The following is a 13,403-nucleotide window of genomic DNA, read 5'->3' on the forward strand; positions in this document are numbered from 1 at the left end:
AAACTGCTTTGTATAATTTGCTCCCTCTCCTTTCCCAGTAAGTCTGCCAGTATCAGTGCACATCCCTCTGAGATGATAATCAATGAATAATTTTTTTATTATAATAGAATTGGCAAAAACAAATAAATCTTTTGTCTGTGGCTGTTTATATAGTTGGTAGCTCTTTTTCTTCACACTGCTCCTTTCTTCAAAGATTCCTCTGTTATCTCTGGTTAAACAATCTGGTCTGCTGAGATTGTTAGAGATTGTTGCCCATGTGGTTGTATTTCCCTGGGGGTAGCACTTCTCATCCAGCTCCTCTGTAGTTCTCTTGGGAATGCTGGAGCATATTGCACACACACAGACACACACACAGACAACCCCCCTCCCAAATAGCCCATAAGCAGTCAACATTTTGGTTGCTTTGATATATGATTAGAACAAGCTCTTCTGTCAATGGCCTGTTTGACTTGTCATGAATGTCCCATACACTTAATCCACACCTAATTTTTATTCAGAAATGTCCTATGTTAGGGGCCTATTTTAATTTTAAAAATGTATTCATGTCACTTTCTTTGATTTCTTTCACTTTAAGACATTTTCTCCTCCCTACCCCCAGAATCTCCTCTACAAAAAGTCAATCTTAAAGTGAAATTATATTAATTTTATTTTTATTTTTTAATGGAAGTATCAGCTGAAAGAAAACACAGCTCACAACATTCATTTATTGAGCCAGCATGAGCTTCTTTAATAAGATTTTAAAAAAAACAACAACCAAAAAACCCCCAAACCCAACAATCCTGGAATTGGAGCCCTGTCCCTTTAAATCTGAACTCAAACTTTACTGGATATTTTACAGAGCCTGGTTTCATTTATAGTGGAGCCAGACTTGCTGTGTGAGAGCCGTCCGCATGCTGGAATTAGTCTTAAGCTTGCTTCTGTGGCGTTGCCAAATTCCATGTTTGTGTTTTATTTAGAATTCTTTTCACGGCCAGTCGAATCTGTTCAGGCACACACAGGCACTGTTGCGCCCCATGGAGAAAATAAGCAAGCTTGCGTTTTCTTTGGCATAGGCCATGGCCACAAAAGACTGTGGTCTAAAAAAACATTTTTTAAAAGCTATTTTAACCCATAACAGATGTATAAACTAGGCACGCGCATGCCAGTTTCCTTAGTTTTAATTAAAAAATAATTACAGCTTTAATGGGATGCTAGTGACAAATTTGGATGAATGGTGGGTGACATTATCTCAAGGCTCACTTCAACTTATAAATTAGTGTATTTCTCTTGGCCGATGGTACAGATGAAATTAAGTGAAGGAACAGATTAATATTTTTTAAAGTCACATTTAACCAGGAAAAAACTCCAGCACCACATTCTCCCATGAGGTTGCAGTGTGGAGGGGAAACATTTTCCTCCTGCTGATGAATGGTTGGGATGGATTTGGGCTCTGCTTTGCAAGTTACCTGTCCCTTTCATAATTTCACTGGTAATCACATTGCCAAATTATTGTGATTAATGCCAGTAGGCAATTCTATTTATATCTGCATCTGACTAGCTGATACAGTTCCTCCAAGACAGGAAATTTTAAACATAAAACCATGCGTGAATTCTGTATGTTACGATGGTAATCCCTAGATACGGCTGCTTCCATGCTGGCCTTTTGGATTGTATTGCTTTGATTCTTCATACCTTTAGGCTATTTTCAATTTGGGGCTCTTAAGAAATACCAGATCAGTGCTGGACCAATCTTCAGGTACCAATGATTTTTATTTATGAAGCAACAAACAAGGGAGCAATAAATAGTAGACGGGCTAACCCCAAATCTTACTCCATTTGTTATTTCAGACATGTGAGCTGACATGTGAAAGCAGGAGGAAAGAATAGTTATGGGAGGTGACTGGACTAGTGGATATTTCAGGAAGAGGAGAGAATTAACTGCTTAATTCAAAAGGGTGTATTTCCCTCTCCCGGCCACGCCCAACTCTGTGTAGGTATTGCCAAGAGAGAAGACTCCAACATCAGCAAATTCCTTTACAGCAGAGGGCAACATTCCATTCTCAGAATTGCTTGACACATGGGCTTTCCTCCAATATTGTGCTCTTCTGGATAAAACTTTCCAGGTATAAGCACTACCAGGCATGGGGCTGACTTTCCAAATGGGAACACGAGGTCAGAATCATGGGTCATTTTGCCCATAGAGGACCAAATCATGTTTGCAGGACTCATAAGTATTCCCACTGTCAATAGTGGAATGGCTTGGATGCACAATTTTGGTTTTTTGAAGTACATGTTAGTACAGGTAATAGGAGCACATAACTATAGTTTATCTAAGTCCATACATTTCCTTCTTTCTGTAACTTTTCCTTATAGCTATATCCTGTGCTTTTTTTTTTGTCATCTGGCAACCCTTGCACCGGCACTTTTTTTTTTTAAAAAAACAAAAAAGCACTGGATATATCTTATGTTTTTCTTGGTTAAAAAATCAGCAGGCTTTGTTTGTGATTTTTTATTAGCTCATCGTGACTGGCAAGCAACTGCATGCCTGACATTGGATTCACTTGGGCACCACCCTGTTCCTGTTGAAATCTGTGAAAGTTTCAGTGTTTATTAAAAAGAGAGTAGGGTTGGGTCTCCCATGTTCCCTGCTGATAGTAGCCTGCCATGTCAGACAAGACAAACTCAGCAGTAGGAATTTGCATCGACTGGTCTACTTTAAGAAATTTGAGTTAATCACAGGGATCTATCCCGCTTGGTGTTTCCACTCTAATAAAAGCAGATCCTGAATCTAAGCCAAAGCCAGATTCTCTAAAGATGTGATGTGATTTGACCACACTAAAAGAGAGATTTTCCTTTGTCAGTTGAATGAGTATTTCTGTAGCAATGTTTCCCTACCCTCGAATTCCTGAGAAGAAAAATTAAGTTCCAGTATTAAGAACGTGAGTCATACCAGTGCAGATGAGAATCATTTCAGCATTCCTGGAATTTTTGGAAGGGAAACATTATGTTCAAGTTAATCCTTTCAATTACACGTTATTGCTAAAATAATCCACCAGGCATTCTGCAATAGAACCCCTCTGCTATTTGATTACAGTTTAGGCTTTGAAAATAGCACCTGAAAATTTTCAGACTCTTGGGATTCAGTGTCTTAATTTTCTTTTTGTGTGGCTTGCCTTTTTTATTTACTTCTCAGGATTCTTTTTTTTTTTAATAAATAGGGCTAATTTGATGTGTTCTGATGTGTCTCAAGTATCTAATTGCTGCTGTTGAGAATGATTAATGTCCAGTTGAAAGGATTCCACATCCATAAATGAGAATTGAAAACAGATGCTAGTTTGATGAAAGTGTGCTCCCCATTCCTTGTCTGCAGAGGCTCATAGAGCAAGCTGCAGAGATACAGCTATCTATCAGTAGATAGATGTTAGATGCCAAATACAGTTCATAGTCACACACACATACGCATTAAGAGCTGAGCGAACAGTTAACAACAAACCATTTATCGAAGGACTTTAGTGTGAGCCATAAATGACTATCCTCAGATTGCCATTCAGAAGTACTTGACAAACTTTATTATCATTAAAAAAAACCTCTATGAATTGATTGCAAATAGTTCTCTGTAAGGATTTGATCTTCAGTATTCATTAATTGAGTTGTGCTGGTTAGTTGTCAAAAGTCAGACGAGTCCAATTTTCAGAGGTGCTCAGCACTCCCTGTCCTCGTGCTTACACCAGCACAAGCTGTGATAACTCATTGGAAATCAGGCTCATGTTGTTTGGATTTTACTGGTGGGTTGGACAAGCACACAAGCATGTTTGGCAAAGGAAGTCATGCACATTTCAGCGTTGGTTTCTGCAAATGAATGTGTCTGGGATTTTGGAATTTGGTAGTAAAACTGGACTGCATGCAAACTTGTGAAAAGAGACAGATCCTAGCAAAATTTTGTATAGCTTCCAACCAGTTTTGATACCTTTCTTGACATAGAATTACATTCCACTGTGGATGCTGTGCACATGATTACTACTCTCTAAATTAAGCTAGTAATACTCCATAAAGAGTTACATGCCTGTGAACTGTACTGGTCGGCTGTGTCTAGACTGGCCAGATTTTCCAGAAAATCAGCCACTTTTCCGGAAAAACTTGCCAGCTGTCTACACTGGCCACTTGAATTTCCACAAAAGCACTGACGATCTCATGTAAGATTGTCAGTGTTCTTGCGGAAATGCTATGCTGCTCCCGTTCGGGCAAAAGTCCCTTTTGCACAAAGCTTTTGTGCAAGAGGGCCAGTGTAGACAGCTCAGATTTGTTTTCAGCAAAAAAGCCCCGATCGCGAAAATGGCGATTGGGGCCTTTTTGCGGAAAAGCGCGTCTAGATTGGCATGGCTGCTTTTCCACAAAAAGTGCTTTTGCGGAAAAGCGTCCGTGCCAATCTAGATGCTCTGTTCCAAAAATGCTTTTAACGGAAAACTTTTCTGTTAAAAGCATTTCCGGAAAATCATGCCAGTCTAGACGTAGCCGTCATGTCTGCATTGTATGGGGGGAGCACTCACTAAATGCCCAGATCATATCGAAGTCAATGGCAAAACTCTCACTGTCTTTAATGGGACTAGAATTTTACTGTCAGAACCCTAGCATAGTGTCCACGGCACTGGGAGAATTCTTTTAAGAGGAGTATTGTGTTTGGTTGTCTGGTTTGGACTCCGTGTGAGATACTCTCAGGTCACTACCGTAGGAGCATGAGGAAAGAAAATGACCTTTTTGAGTTTGGCTCACTGGTCAGTTGGGCCAAACCAAGTCACCAGACACAAACAGTCTTTGAGGCGTTTCTTGATTCATATTCCAAATTTGGATCTAGAGTTGGCAAGGCAGGGACCATTGCTGGTTAGCATGCTGTTCCTGAGTGTGGTCAGTTGTCTGTGTGCTGGTGTAGAATGAATCAGATCTTTTTGTTCCATCTCATGTTGTATTGCTCTCCAAAGCTTTTCTATGAATAGAGTATATATAATCCTCAGTGAATGCTGGTGGCAGTGTGAGTGGTGTAAGGCATCAGGAACTGCGTATAAGCACATAATAAGGTGGTGGCCACACCTACATGTGGTTCATTTACAGTTAAAGTGTGCACTACCAGACATGGGGGATGAGGTTGGGACATCTGCCTTGCAGCAGGATGGTGGGGGAGGGGCATATGCCCAGTGGGGCATATTTCTGTTCTTAGATCCACATGGGAGCTCCTGACTCTGATATTCTGGTCTTCTTGTATGTATGAGACCCAGGCCTGCCAATGGGCGGGGAGGGGAGGAGGAAGGGAGGAGCAAAGTGGGCAGTTGCCCCAGAGCCCAGCAATTCAAAGGGGCCTGAGCAGAGTCAATGAATATATTGCAGATATTGAGGTGCTCAAATACTGTGGTGATGGAGGTCGTCTAAGTACTTAAGATAGACATGGAGAATTTTATTAGTTTGTTCTTGTGCTCTGTTGCATGTTATAGAAACAAGACTGAAGACCATTGATGAGACTGATTGGGATTGACATTTATTTCACTATGACTATTGTTTTATAATCTTCACAAGCATAAGAGAATTACAGTTGTTAGTCCCCTCTTCATGAAAACAGTGGGTTAGATTCTGCTCTCAGGTATAACAGCACAATCTCATTGCAAATGAAGCTCGTTGGAAATCAGTGGGGTTACACATTTGTAACTGAGACCAGAATTTGGCTTGGCAGTGCACTAGGTTTTCTTTGTTAATTCTGGCTTCCAAACTTGGAAGAAATGGCTTTTTTATTACAGCAGTGCTTTAAGAGACCCCAGGAAAGCAAGGTGTAAATATTTGAGGCTGCCAACGGCTAGTGGCAGTTTCGGCCTAATAAACTGCTAGTAAATAACTTGGTGATTAGCTGGAATTGGCAGGCCACTTAAACACAGTGCTGAGTAGGTAGATGGTTTTCCCTATCCACACCTTAATACTATTTAACAGCATGGATAGATGCCTGGAAGACATATGAGCCTCATTGGGGCAGTCACCTAAAACTAGTTCTGCAGTAACTGACACTCTAGTTGTTAATGATGATTATGATAATAATAATAATACATTTTTTTGCTCTTTTTCTCCGAAGAAACCCTGAGCATTTTCAGGTTGAAGTGTCTGTAAACAATATGTCAGAGTGTGGTATTATGGGAAAGACATTTTTGCAGCTGAGACACAAAGTAGAAGTGGAATTGTGCTCTCTTCTCATTTCTGCTATACTTTGCATGAGCTTGGTCAAGTCATTTCCCCCTCTGTGTCTGTCAGTTTGTACATCTACAGTGGGGAGAGTGTAAGGTAATAATGGCTGTCTCCTAGGCATGTGTGTCACAAGGCTTCATCCCAGATGCTTAGAGGCTGGGGCAATGAGAGCAGCATTAAGTAATTAAGTAATATTCAGAAAGTGCTTTGAGATTTGGATGCAAAAATTGTCGCTAACAACAGGATAACGAAGGATCCAAAGACTTCCATTGATTTCAGCCCCCCCAGTCCATTTGCAGGATGCAGCATTCTATTACAGGTGCTATTGATTTCACTGGGCTTGGGATCAGGCCCTTAATGCATTTGTAGTTCAGGAAACTTCACTTTTTTTGGGGGGGGAGGGGGTGAAGAGTAGTTAAAGCAGATTCTGTTCAGTGTTTTAATTTCATTCGCTGCCATTCCCCATTCTTCTCCTCCATGCTCCCTTACATCTCTGTCCATAATGACAGCCGTCCTGAGCGGTGAGACGGAGAGGGCTCCGCTGTAATTCTCTTTACAGCTTCTGTCAGTTGACGCCATTTCTTTGGCAGCCTGTGCATTAGGCTCTGTTGGACAAACTTGTTCTATATCCCTCCCTCTGTTGCTATTGGGCTTTTTTTTTTTGCTCTTGATGCCTTTCCCTCAGGGAGATTGCTGCTTCAAGGAGCAATTCATCCCCCACCCCCCTCTAGTAAACTGAGATTGAGAAATGCTAATTACCAGAGCGGATTGGCGTTGTATTCCCGAAGAAACATGAGGCATAAAGAGCAGAAAACATTATCAGGCTCCCTAACAAGAATAATACTTGCCAGTAATGTCTTGCCTCTCTGGCAGCCATGGAGCGTAGTTCACTCGTTCTTCTTAGTCATTTCATTAGTAAATATTTTTGGTAACGCATGGTGTGAGTTTGGTTTGTTTGGAAAACCGCAGACCAGTTTATTAGACATAGGCATTGGGCAGGTTTAGCATTTGTAAGTAATTAGCATTATGTTGATTTGTGAATTCTTTTGAAATTAAGTGCAGGGTGAGGGGAGATAGTTCTTTGTGTTTGCTCCATTTCTTTCCTTTTTTTCTTCTTTCAAATGTGGTCTTTAGGCTGCTCAGAAATGGGATCATGTCTCTTCAAAACCTCAGAACTTTTGTGAAAATATACAGGCAGGCCACCTTTGCTGATTCTGTATAATCAACCCTCACTACACCCCGGTGAGATGGGTAAGTAGGTTGATCACCATTTTACAGGTGGGGAAAGAGAGTTGCAGACTGATGTAAGCGACTTGCTCAGGGGCACAGACTTAGTAAATAGCAGAGCTGGTCTTAGAGCTGATGAATTCCTAGCTTGCAGGCCTTTGGCCAGACCACCTCTCTCTACACAGTAAAAGACACACATGGCAAAATATACAGAAGCAGAAACTGTTCCTGTTCCAGTGCGTGTGTGAGATACAATTTCTGCTTCAGCGGGTTAAAAAAAAGGAAATAAATAACATTATGTCCTACAGATGTGTTTCTAGTGGTGTTTATAGTCAAATCATAGCATCCATTCAGCTTTTATTCTCACTGACAGGGGGTATGTCTACACTACAAAGTTAATTCGAACTAACAGACGTTAGTTCGAATTAACTTTGATAGGCACTACACATACAAACCGCTAGTTCAAACTTAATTTGAACTAGTGGAGCGCTTAATTCGAACTAGGTAAACCTCATTTTACGAGGACTAACACCTAGTTCGAATTAGGCAGTTCGAATTAAGGGCTGTGTAGCCACTTAATTCGAACTAGTGGGAGGCTAGCCCTCCCCAGCTTTCCCTGGTGGCCACTCTGGCCAACACCAGGGAAACTCGTCTGCCCCCTTCTGGCCCCGGAGCCCTTAAAGGGGCACGGTCTGGCTACAGTGCCCGTGCCAGGTGCAAGCCTGCCAGCACCCAGCCAGCATACCCTGTACCTGGCACAGCATGAACCAGCTACCCGCTGCCACCAAGCCCTCCGCCTCTTCCCGGGACCAGGCTGGCGGCTCCCGGGAGCCTGCCCGGGTCCGCAAGAGGCGGGCGCCCACCTGATCTAGTGCGGAGATTGTGGACCTCATCCACGACGTCCGCACTAAGCACAGGAAAGTGGCCGTCTAGGGCAGTATAGCTGCCAGCCTGGCCACCCAGGAGCAGGTTTGCATGAAAATCAGGGTGGTCCAGTGAGACCCCCGACCCTGAGCTTAGAATGGCCGTACTGGGTCAGACCAAAGGTCCATCTAGCCCAGTAGCCTGTCTGCCGACAGTAGCCAACACTAGGGACCCTGGAGGGGATGGACCGAAGACAATGACCAAGCCATTTGTCTCGTGCCATCCATCTCCAGCCTTCCACAAACAGAGGCCAGGGACACCATTTCTACCCCCTGACTAATACCACTCCATGGACCCAACCTCCATGAATTTATCTAACTTCTCTTTAAACTCTGTTATAGTTCTAGCCGTCACATCCTCCTGCAGCAAAGAGTTCCACAGGTTGACTATTTGCTTTGTGAAGAAGAACTTTCTGTTATTAGTTTGAAGCCTGCTACCCATGAATTTCATTTGGTGTCCTCTAGTCCTTCTATTATGGGAACTAATGAAGAACTTTTCTTTATGCACCCTCTCCACACCACTCATGCTTTTATAGACCTCTATCATATCCCCCCTCAGTCTCCTCTTTTCTAAGCTGAAAAGTCCCAGTCTCTTTAGCCTCTCTTTGTATGGGACCTGTTCCAAACCCCTGATCATTTTAGTTGCCCTCCGCTCTCCCACCCTCTCTCTTCCCCTCTCCCACCTCCTTTTCCCAGTCTCCGCAAGTTTTGTTCAATAAAGAGAGTTTCTATTTTTGAACACACGTGTCCTTTATTTTGTACATCAGGAAGGGGTGCTAGGGAGGGGTAAGTGGAAGAAGGTGAGGGAGGAATGGGGTACGAGCCCCCGATGGGGAGGACTGGGGTGGCTCTGCGGGTTCCTCGAGGTGGAAGCTCTCCTGCAGCCCCCCGATTGATCCCCCCCTCTATGGCAGCCCGGGGCAAGTGCAGCTGGGCTGATGGCCGAGTGCTGTGATATGCTGAGTGTGGGCACTCAGGGCATTCCAAGCCAGGACTGCTTTGCAAGCGGGGAACCCCTGAGAACTGTCTGTCCGGGGTGGGGGTCGGGTCCCTTTAAGCACAGCCCTCGGCTAGCCTGAGACAGCAGCTCCACGCTCCAAGTCCTAATCTGATGCCCTGCCGGCACTGCTTCTGGCCAGCCTTAACCTCGGTTCAGGGTCCACTCAATGTGGACATGCTAGTTCGAATTAGCAAAATGCTAATTCGAACTAGTTTTTAGGTCTAGATGCACTAATTCAAATTATCTTATTTCGAATTAACTAATTCGAATTAAGTTAGTTCGAATCAGTGCTGTAGTGTAGACATACCCTAAATGAGAAGTCAGTAAAAAAAGGCCATTAAAGGTTAAGTAGAGTTAGTTTTGCCTCACTGACACTGAGAACTAGTGAACTTACTCTGGTTGAAGAAGTAGCCTCCATGGGTTGCTTGAGTGTGTATTCCAGAGTGGTAGAAATGTAGCCGTGTAGAGTGTGTATTCCAGAGTGTGATTGTGAAGAGGTTAGTAATTCAGAACTCTTGATTTGCATGGTGTTTCTGCAGAGAACCAAGAATAAAAGTTTTGGCCCAATTCAGCAATAATTACCCATAGTGGATAGCACTTTTGGAAGCAATAAGTTACACCAAGGGAACTATTTGCAGTGTTACTCGTCTTGAGTAAAGGTTGCATAATCAGGACCTTTGTGTAATGCATAAACCTAGAAGTCTAGCCACTGACTTATCATTGCTAATATTTGGACTTATTTCTGTGGGCCTTTCCTCTCCCTTTGTGACTATCACTCACTTCCACGCTAGCTCTGCCAGTGCATAATTGCATCTGACTGCCCTAAAGTAACAGCTGACCCTGAGGCTCTCTAGCCTTTCCCATACCTTCTGCATAACACACACTTTCACCAGCACTCAGTCAGGGTTGGTTTGTAATCTGTCGACACTGCCCACTGTCTTTGCCTGAAAGAAATAAGGAGTGGCAATTTAAACACAGCCCTTGTTACCCAGAAGTGGGATATCTGTAATACTGATGTCCCTTGGAAATATACTGGAAAGGGATGGTCCATGGTCAGAAATAAATAACCAAATAATCCAAGCATGGGGTCATGTGCTCTGGTGTGTTTCCAAGTTCTTTGACCTGTATTTGGTTTGTAGTGAAAAATATTCTAAGAATGTTGGAAATACGGATTTTCTTCTTCCCTTTTAGCATGTACTTCAATTAAAGTACTGACATCTCTTCCCTTTTGACTTCTAGTGGGGAGAAACTAGACATCATAGTGATGGGAAATTCAAATGGTTCAGAAAAACAATTTAGTTTGGAGAAACACACTGCAATTACAGGTTAGACTTCCCTGGTCTGGCTCCCTCAGGACCTGACTCATCCCAGACAAGGGAGTTTTCTGGACCAGAGAAGGTGTGTGTGTGTGGGGGTGGGAGGAGTGGGGGAGTGAAGGCACCAGTCTCTCTGCTGGGCTCCACTCCTCAGCCACCTGGCATCACTGACCTCAGCCCCCTGGCTGTGGCAGACCTGCAGGCTCCACGGCCCTGTCAGCCCCACCAGCCTTAGGAGCTCTGGCGACCACGTGGGCACTCGTGGCCCTGCCAGCTGTGGGCTCTGCAGCCCCCCTTCCTGGCCCTGCCAGTTGTGAGCTGTGCTGCCTTCCTACCCTGCAGGATCTAGTGTCCCCGTTGGCTTCCCAGCTTGGCTGGCTGTTGGCTTTGGTGCTCCGTGGACTCTGGTGCCCTGCTGACCCCGCCGGTCAGTTCTGCTCTGAGCCGCCAGCAACCTCTATGCTGTGGCTCTCTAGTCCAGCAACATCCATGGTCCTGCTGGACTACAGATGTTGCCAGACAAGAGAGTCCCAAACCACAGAGGTTCAACCTGTAGTCCTTATTCGTACTGTGGCTATACGTGTAGCCATAGTTCCTGCTAAGGTGTGCATCTGCACGGCCGCACACACCTGCATGGCCCCCACCCACCTCCTCTGGAGAGCTTTACAGCAGCACTTGCGTGGCAGGTGGCTGTTCTGGCGGGTGGTCCCAGCTGAGATGGCCTGGTGAGGGAGCCACTGGGCTGCGGCCATGTGGTGGGGAGGGGGAGCTGGAGGAAGCCTGCTCCAGTGGCCGGTGCTGCCACATGGTGTGTGTGGGGGGGCAGAGCCTGCTAAGGCACTGGGGCCAGGAACAGGACCTGCCGCATGGTGGGGAAGGACGAGGTGGGTCTGCTCCAGTGGCTGGGAATGGGACATGCTGCATGGCAGGGGAGGGGAGTTCTGCTCCAGCAGCCGAGTACATGTGTGTGTGTTAATAAACTGGGTGCCACGGTGGCACACATCCAAACCAGCATACACGACCTCAATATTGGTACCAAATCTCACTCTGAGCATGGTTGGAAAATCTTAGAGGGAGCACTGCATGTAGCCTACAGTCAGGGTAAGTATCCCATATTCTGGGCTCTGTTCAAACAAAAAGACACAACCTCTGCCCTAAGGAGTTTACAGTCAAAGTTTATCCAAACTGACTGAACTATCGACTCTGCATAATTGATTTGAAATTGTAGGTGAGGTCTCTTGTATTTTCTGGTACCATTAGAGTTAGTGATACATTTCTCACAGTATCTCAACATATCTATTTCTGGTCCTGGCCAGCCTCTGAAAGTTTGGAGAGTTAGGGGGAAAAATCATTTTAGCCTAAGAAAAGGTTTCATCAATTCTACTGGGATTTATTTTAACCATTTCCAACAGTGTTAAAAAATGGAGAATGGAAGCAAACTTTCATGTAGTCCAAAGTCATCATCCAAGGGTTAGAAAAACTATTTTTTTAAAATTCAGTGCAGAGGAAGGAAGGTGCATATACATTTAAATTTACTGATAAAAAGCACTATATAAGGGTATGTCTACACTACAGCACTAATTCAAACTAACTTAATTCGAATTAGTTAATTTGAACTAAGCTAATTCGAATTAGTGCATCTAGACCTAAAAACTAATTCGAATTAGCGTTTTGCTAATTTGAAATAGCATGTCCACATTGAGTGGACCCTGAACCGAAGTTAAGGCTGGCCGGAACCAGTGCCGGCAGGGCAACAGGTTAGGACTTAGAGTGTGGAGCTGCTGCCTCAGGCTAGCCGAGGGCTGTGCTTAAAGGGACCCGACCCGCACCCCGGACAGAAAGTTCTCAGGATTCCCCGCTTGCTTGTCTAACTTGATGAGGGACAGCAAAGCAGTCCTGTCTTAGAATGCCCTGAGTGCCCACACTCAGCACATCACAGCACTAGGCCATCAGCCTGGCTGCACTTGCCACAGGCTGCCATCCAGGGGGGTCAATTGGGGGGATGTCAGGATCCAGGAGGCCCTGCAGGAGAGCTTCCACCCCGAGGAGCCCTCAGAGCCACCCCAGTCCTCCCCATCGGGGACTAATGCCCCATTCTCCCTCACCTCCTTCCACTTACCCCTCCCTAGCCCCCCTTCCTGATGTAAAAAATAAAGGACACGTGTGTTCAAAAATAGAAACTCTCTTTATTTCACAAAACTGGGTGTGTGGGGGGGATTAATCTCTGGGGAGACTGGGAAAAGGAGATGGGAGAGGGAAAGAGAGAGGGTGGAAGAGGGAAGGGGGAAACCTGGGAGGATGGAGCTGGAAGGAGGAAGCCAGGGGAAGAAGGAGGAGGGAAAGTATAAAACTATGGTACGCCGTATCTTCAGTACTGTGTATAGATGTGGTCTTCTCACCTCAAAAAAGATATTTTGGCCTTGGGAAGGGCTCAGAAAAGGGCAACTACAATGATTAGGGGTTTGGAGCTGGTCCCATATGAAGAGAGGCTAAAGAGACTGGGACTTTTCAGCTTAGAAAAGAGGAGACTGAGGGGGGATATGATAGAGGTATATAGAATCATGAGTGGTGTGGAGAGGGTGAATAAAGAAAAGTTCTTCATTAATTCCCATAATAGAAGGACTAGAGGACACCAAATGAAATTAATGGGTAGCAGGCTTAAAACTAATAAAAGAAAGTTCTTCTTCACACAGCGCATAGTCAACCTGTGGAACTCCTTGCCATAGGAGGCTGTAAAGA

The 13,403-nt window shown here is 44.5% G+C and overlaps 1 protein-coding gene across 11 annotated transcripts in view; it reads left to right on the plus strand.

Moving 5' to 3' along the window:
- The window catches only part of BCL11B (BCL11 transcription factor B), a 112,023-nt gene that overhangs the window by 58,061 nt on the left and 40,559 nt on the right, over window positions 1-13,403 (plus strand). For 2 of the 11 annotated variants that reach the window (XM_075926611.1, XM_075926612.1), the window contains exon 4: window positions 7,333-7,449. The exons of the other annotated variants lie outside the window; for them this stretch is intronic. In XM_075926611.1, the coding sequence (XP_075782726.1) occupies window positions 7,446-7,449 (4 nt within the window). In that variant the 5' untranslated portion in view covers window positions 7,333-7,445. The remainder of the gene's footprint in view (window positions 1-7,332; window positions 7,450-13,403) is intronic. 11 annotated transcript variants of the gene reach the window in all.

The sequence above is a fragment of the Pelodiscus sinensis genome, chromosome 4, assembly GCF_049634645.1.
Source record: "Pelodiscus sinensis isolate JC-2024 chromosome 4, ASM4963464v1, whole genome shotgun sequence".
Classification (NCBI taxonomy): Eukaryota; Metazoa; Chordata; order Testudines; family Trionychidae; genus Pelodiscus; species Pelodiscus sinensis.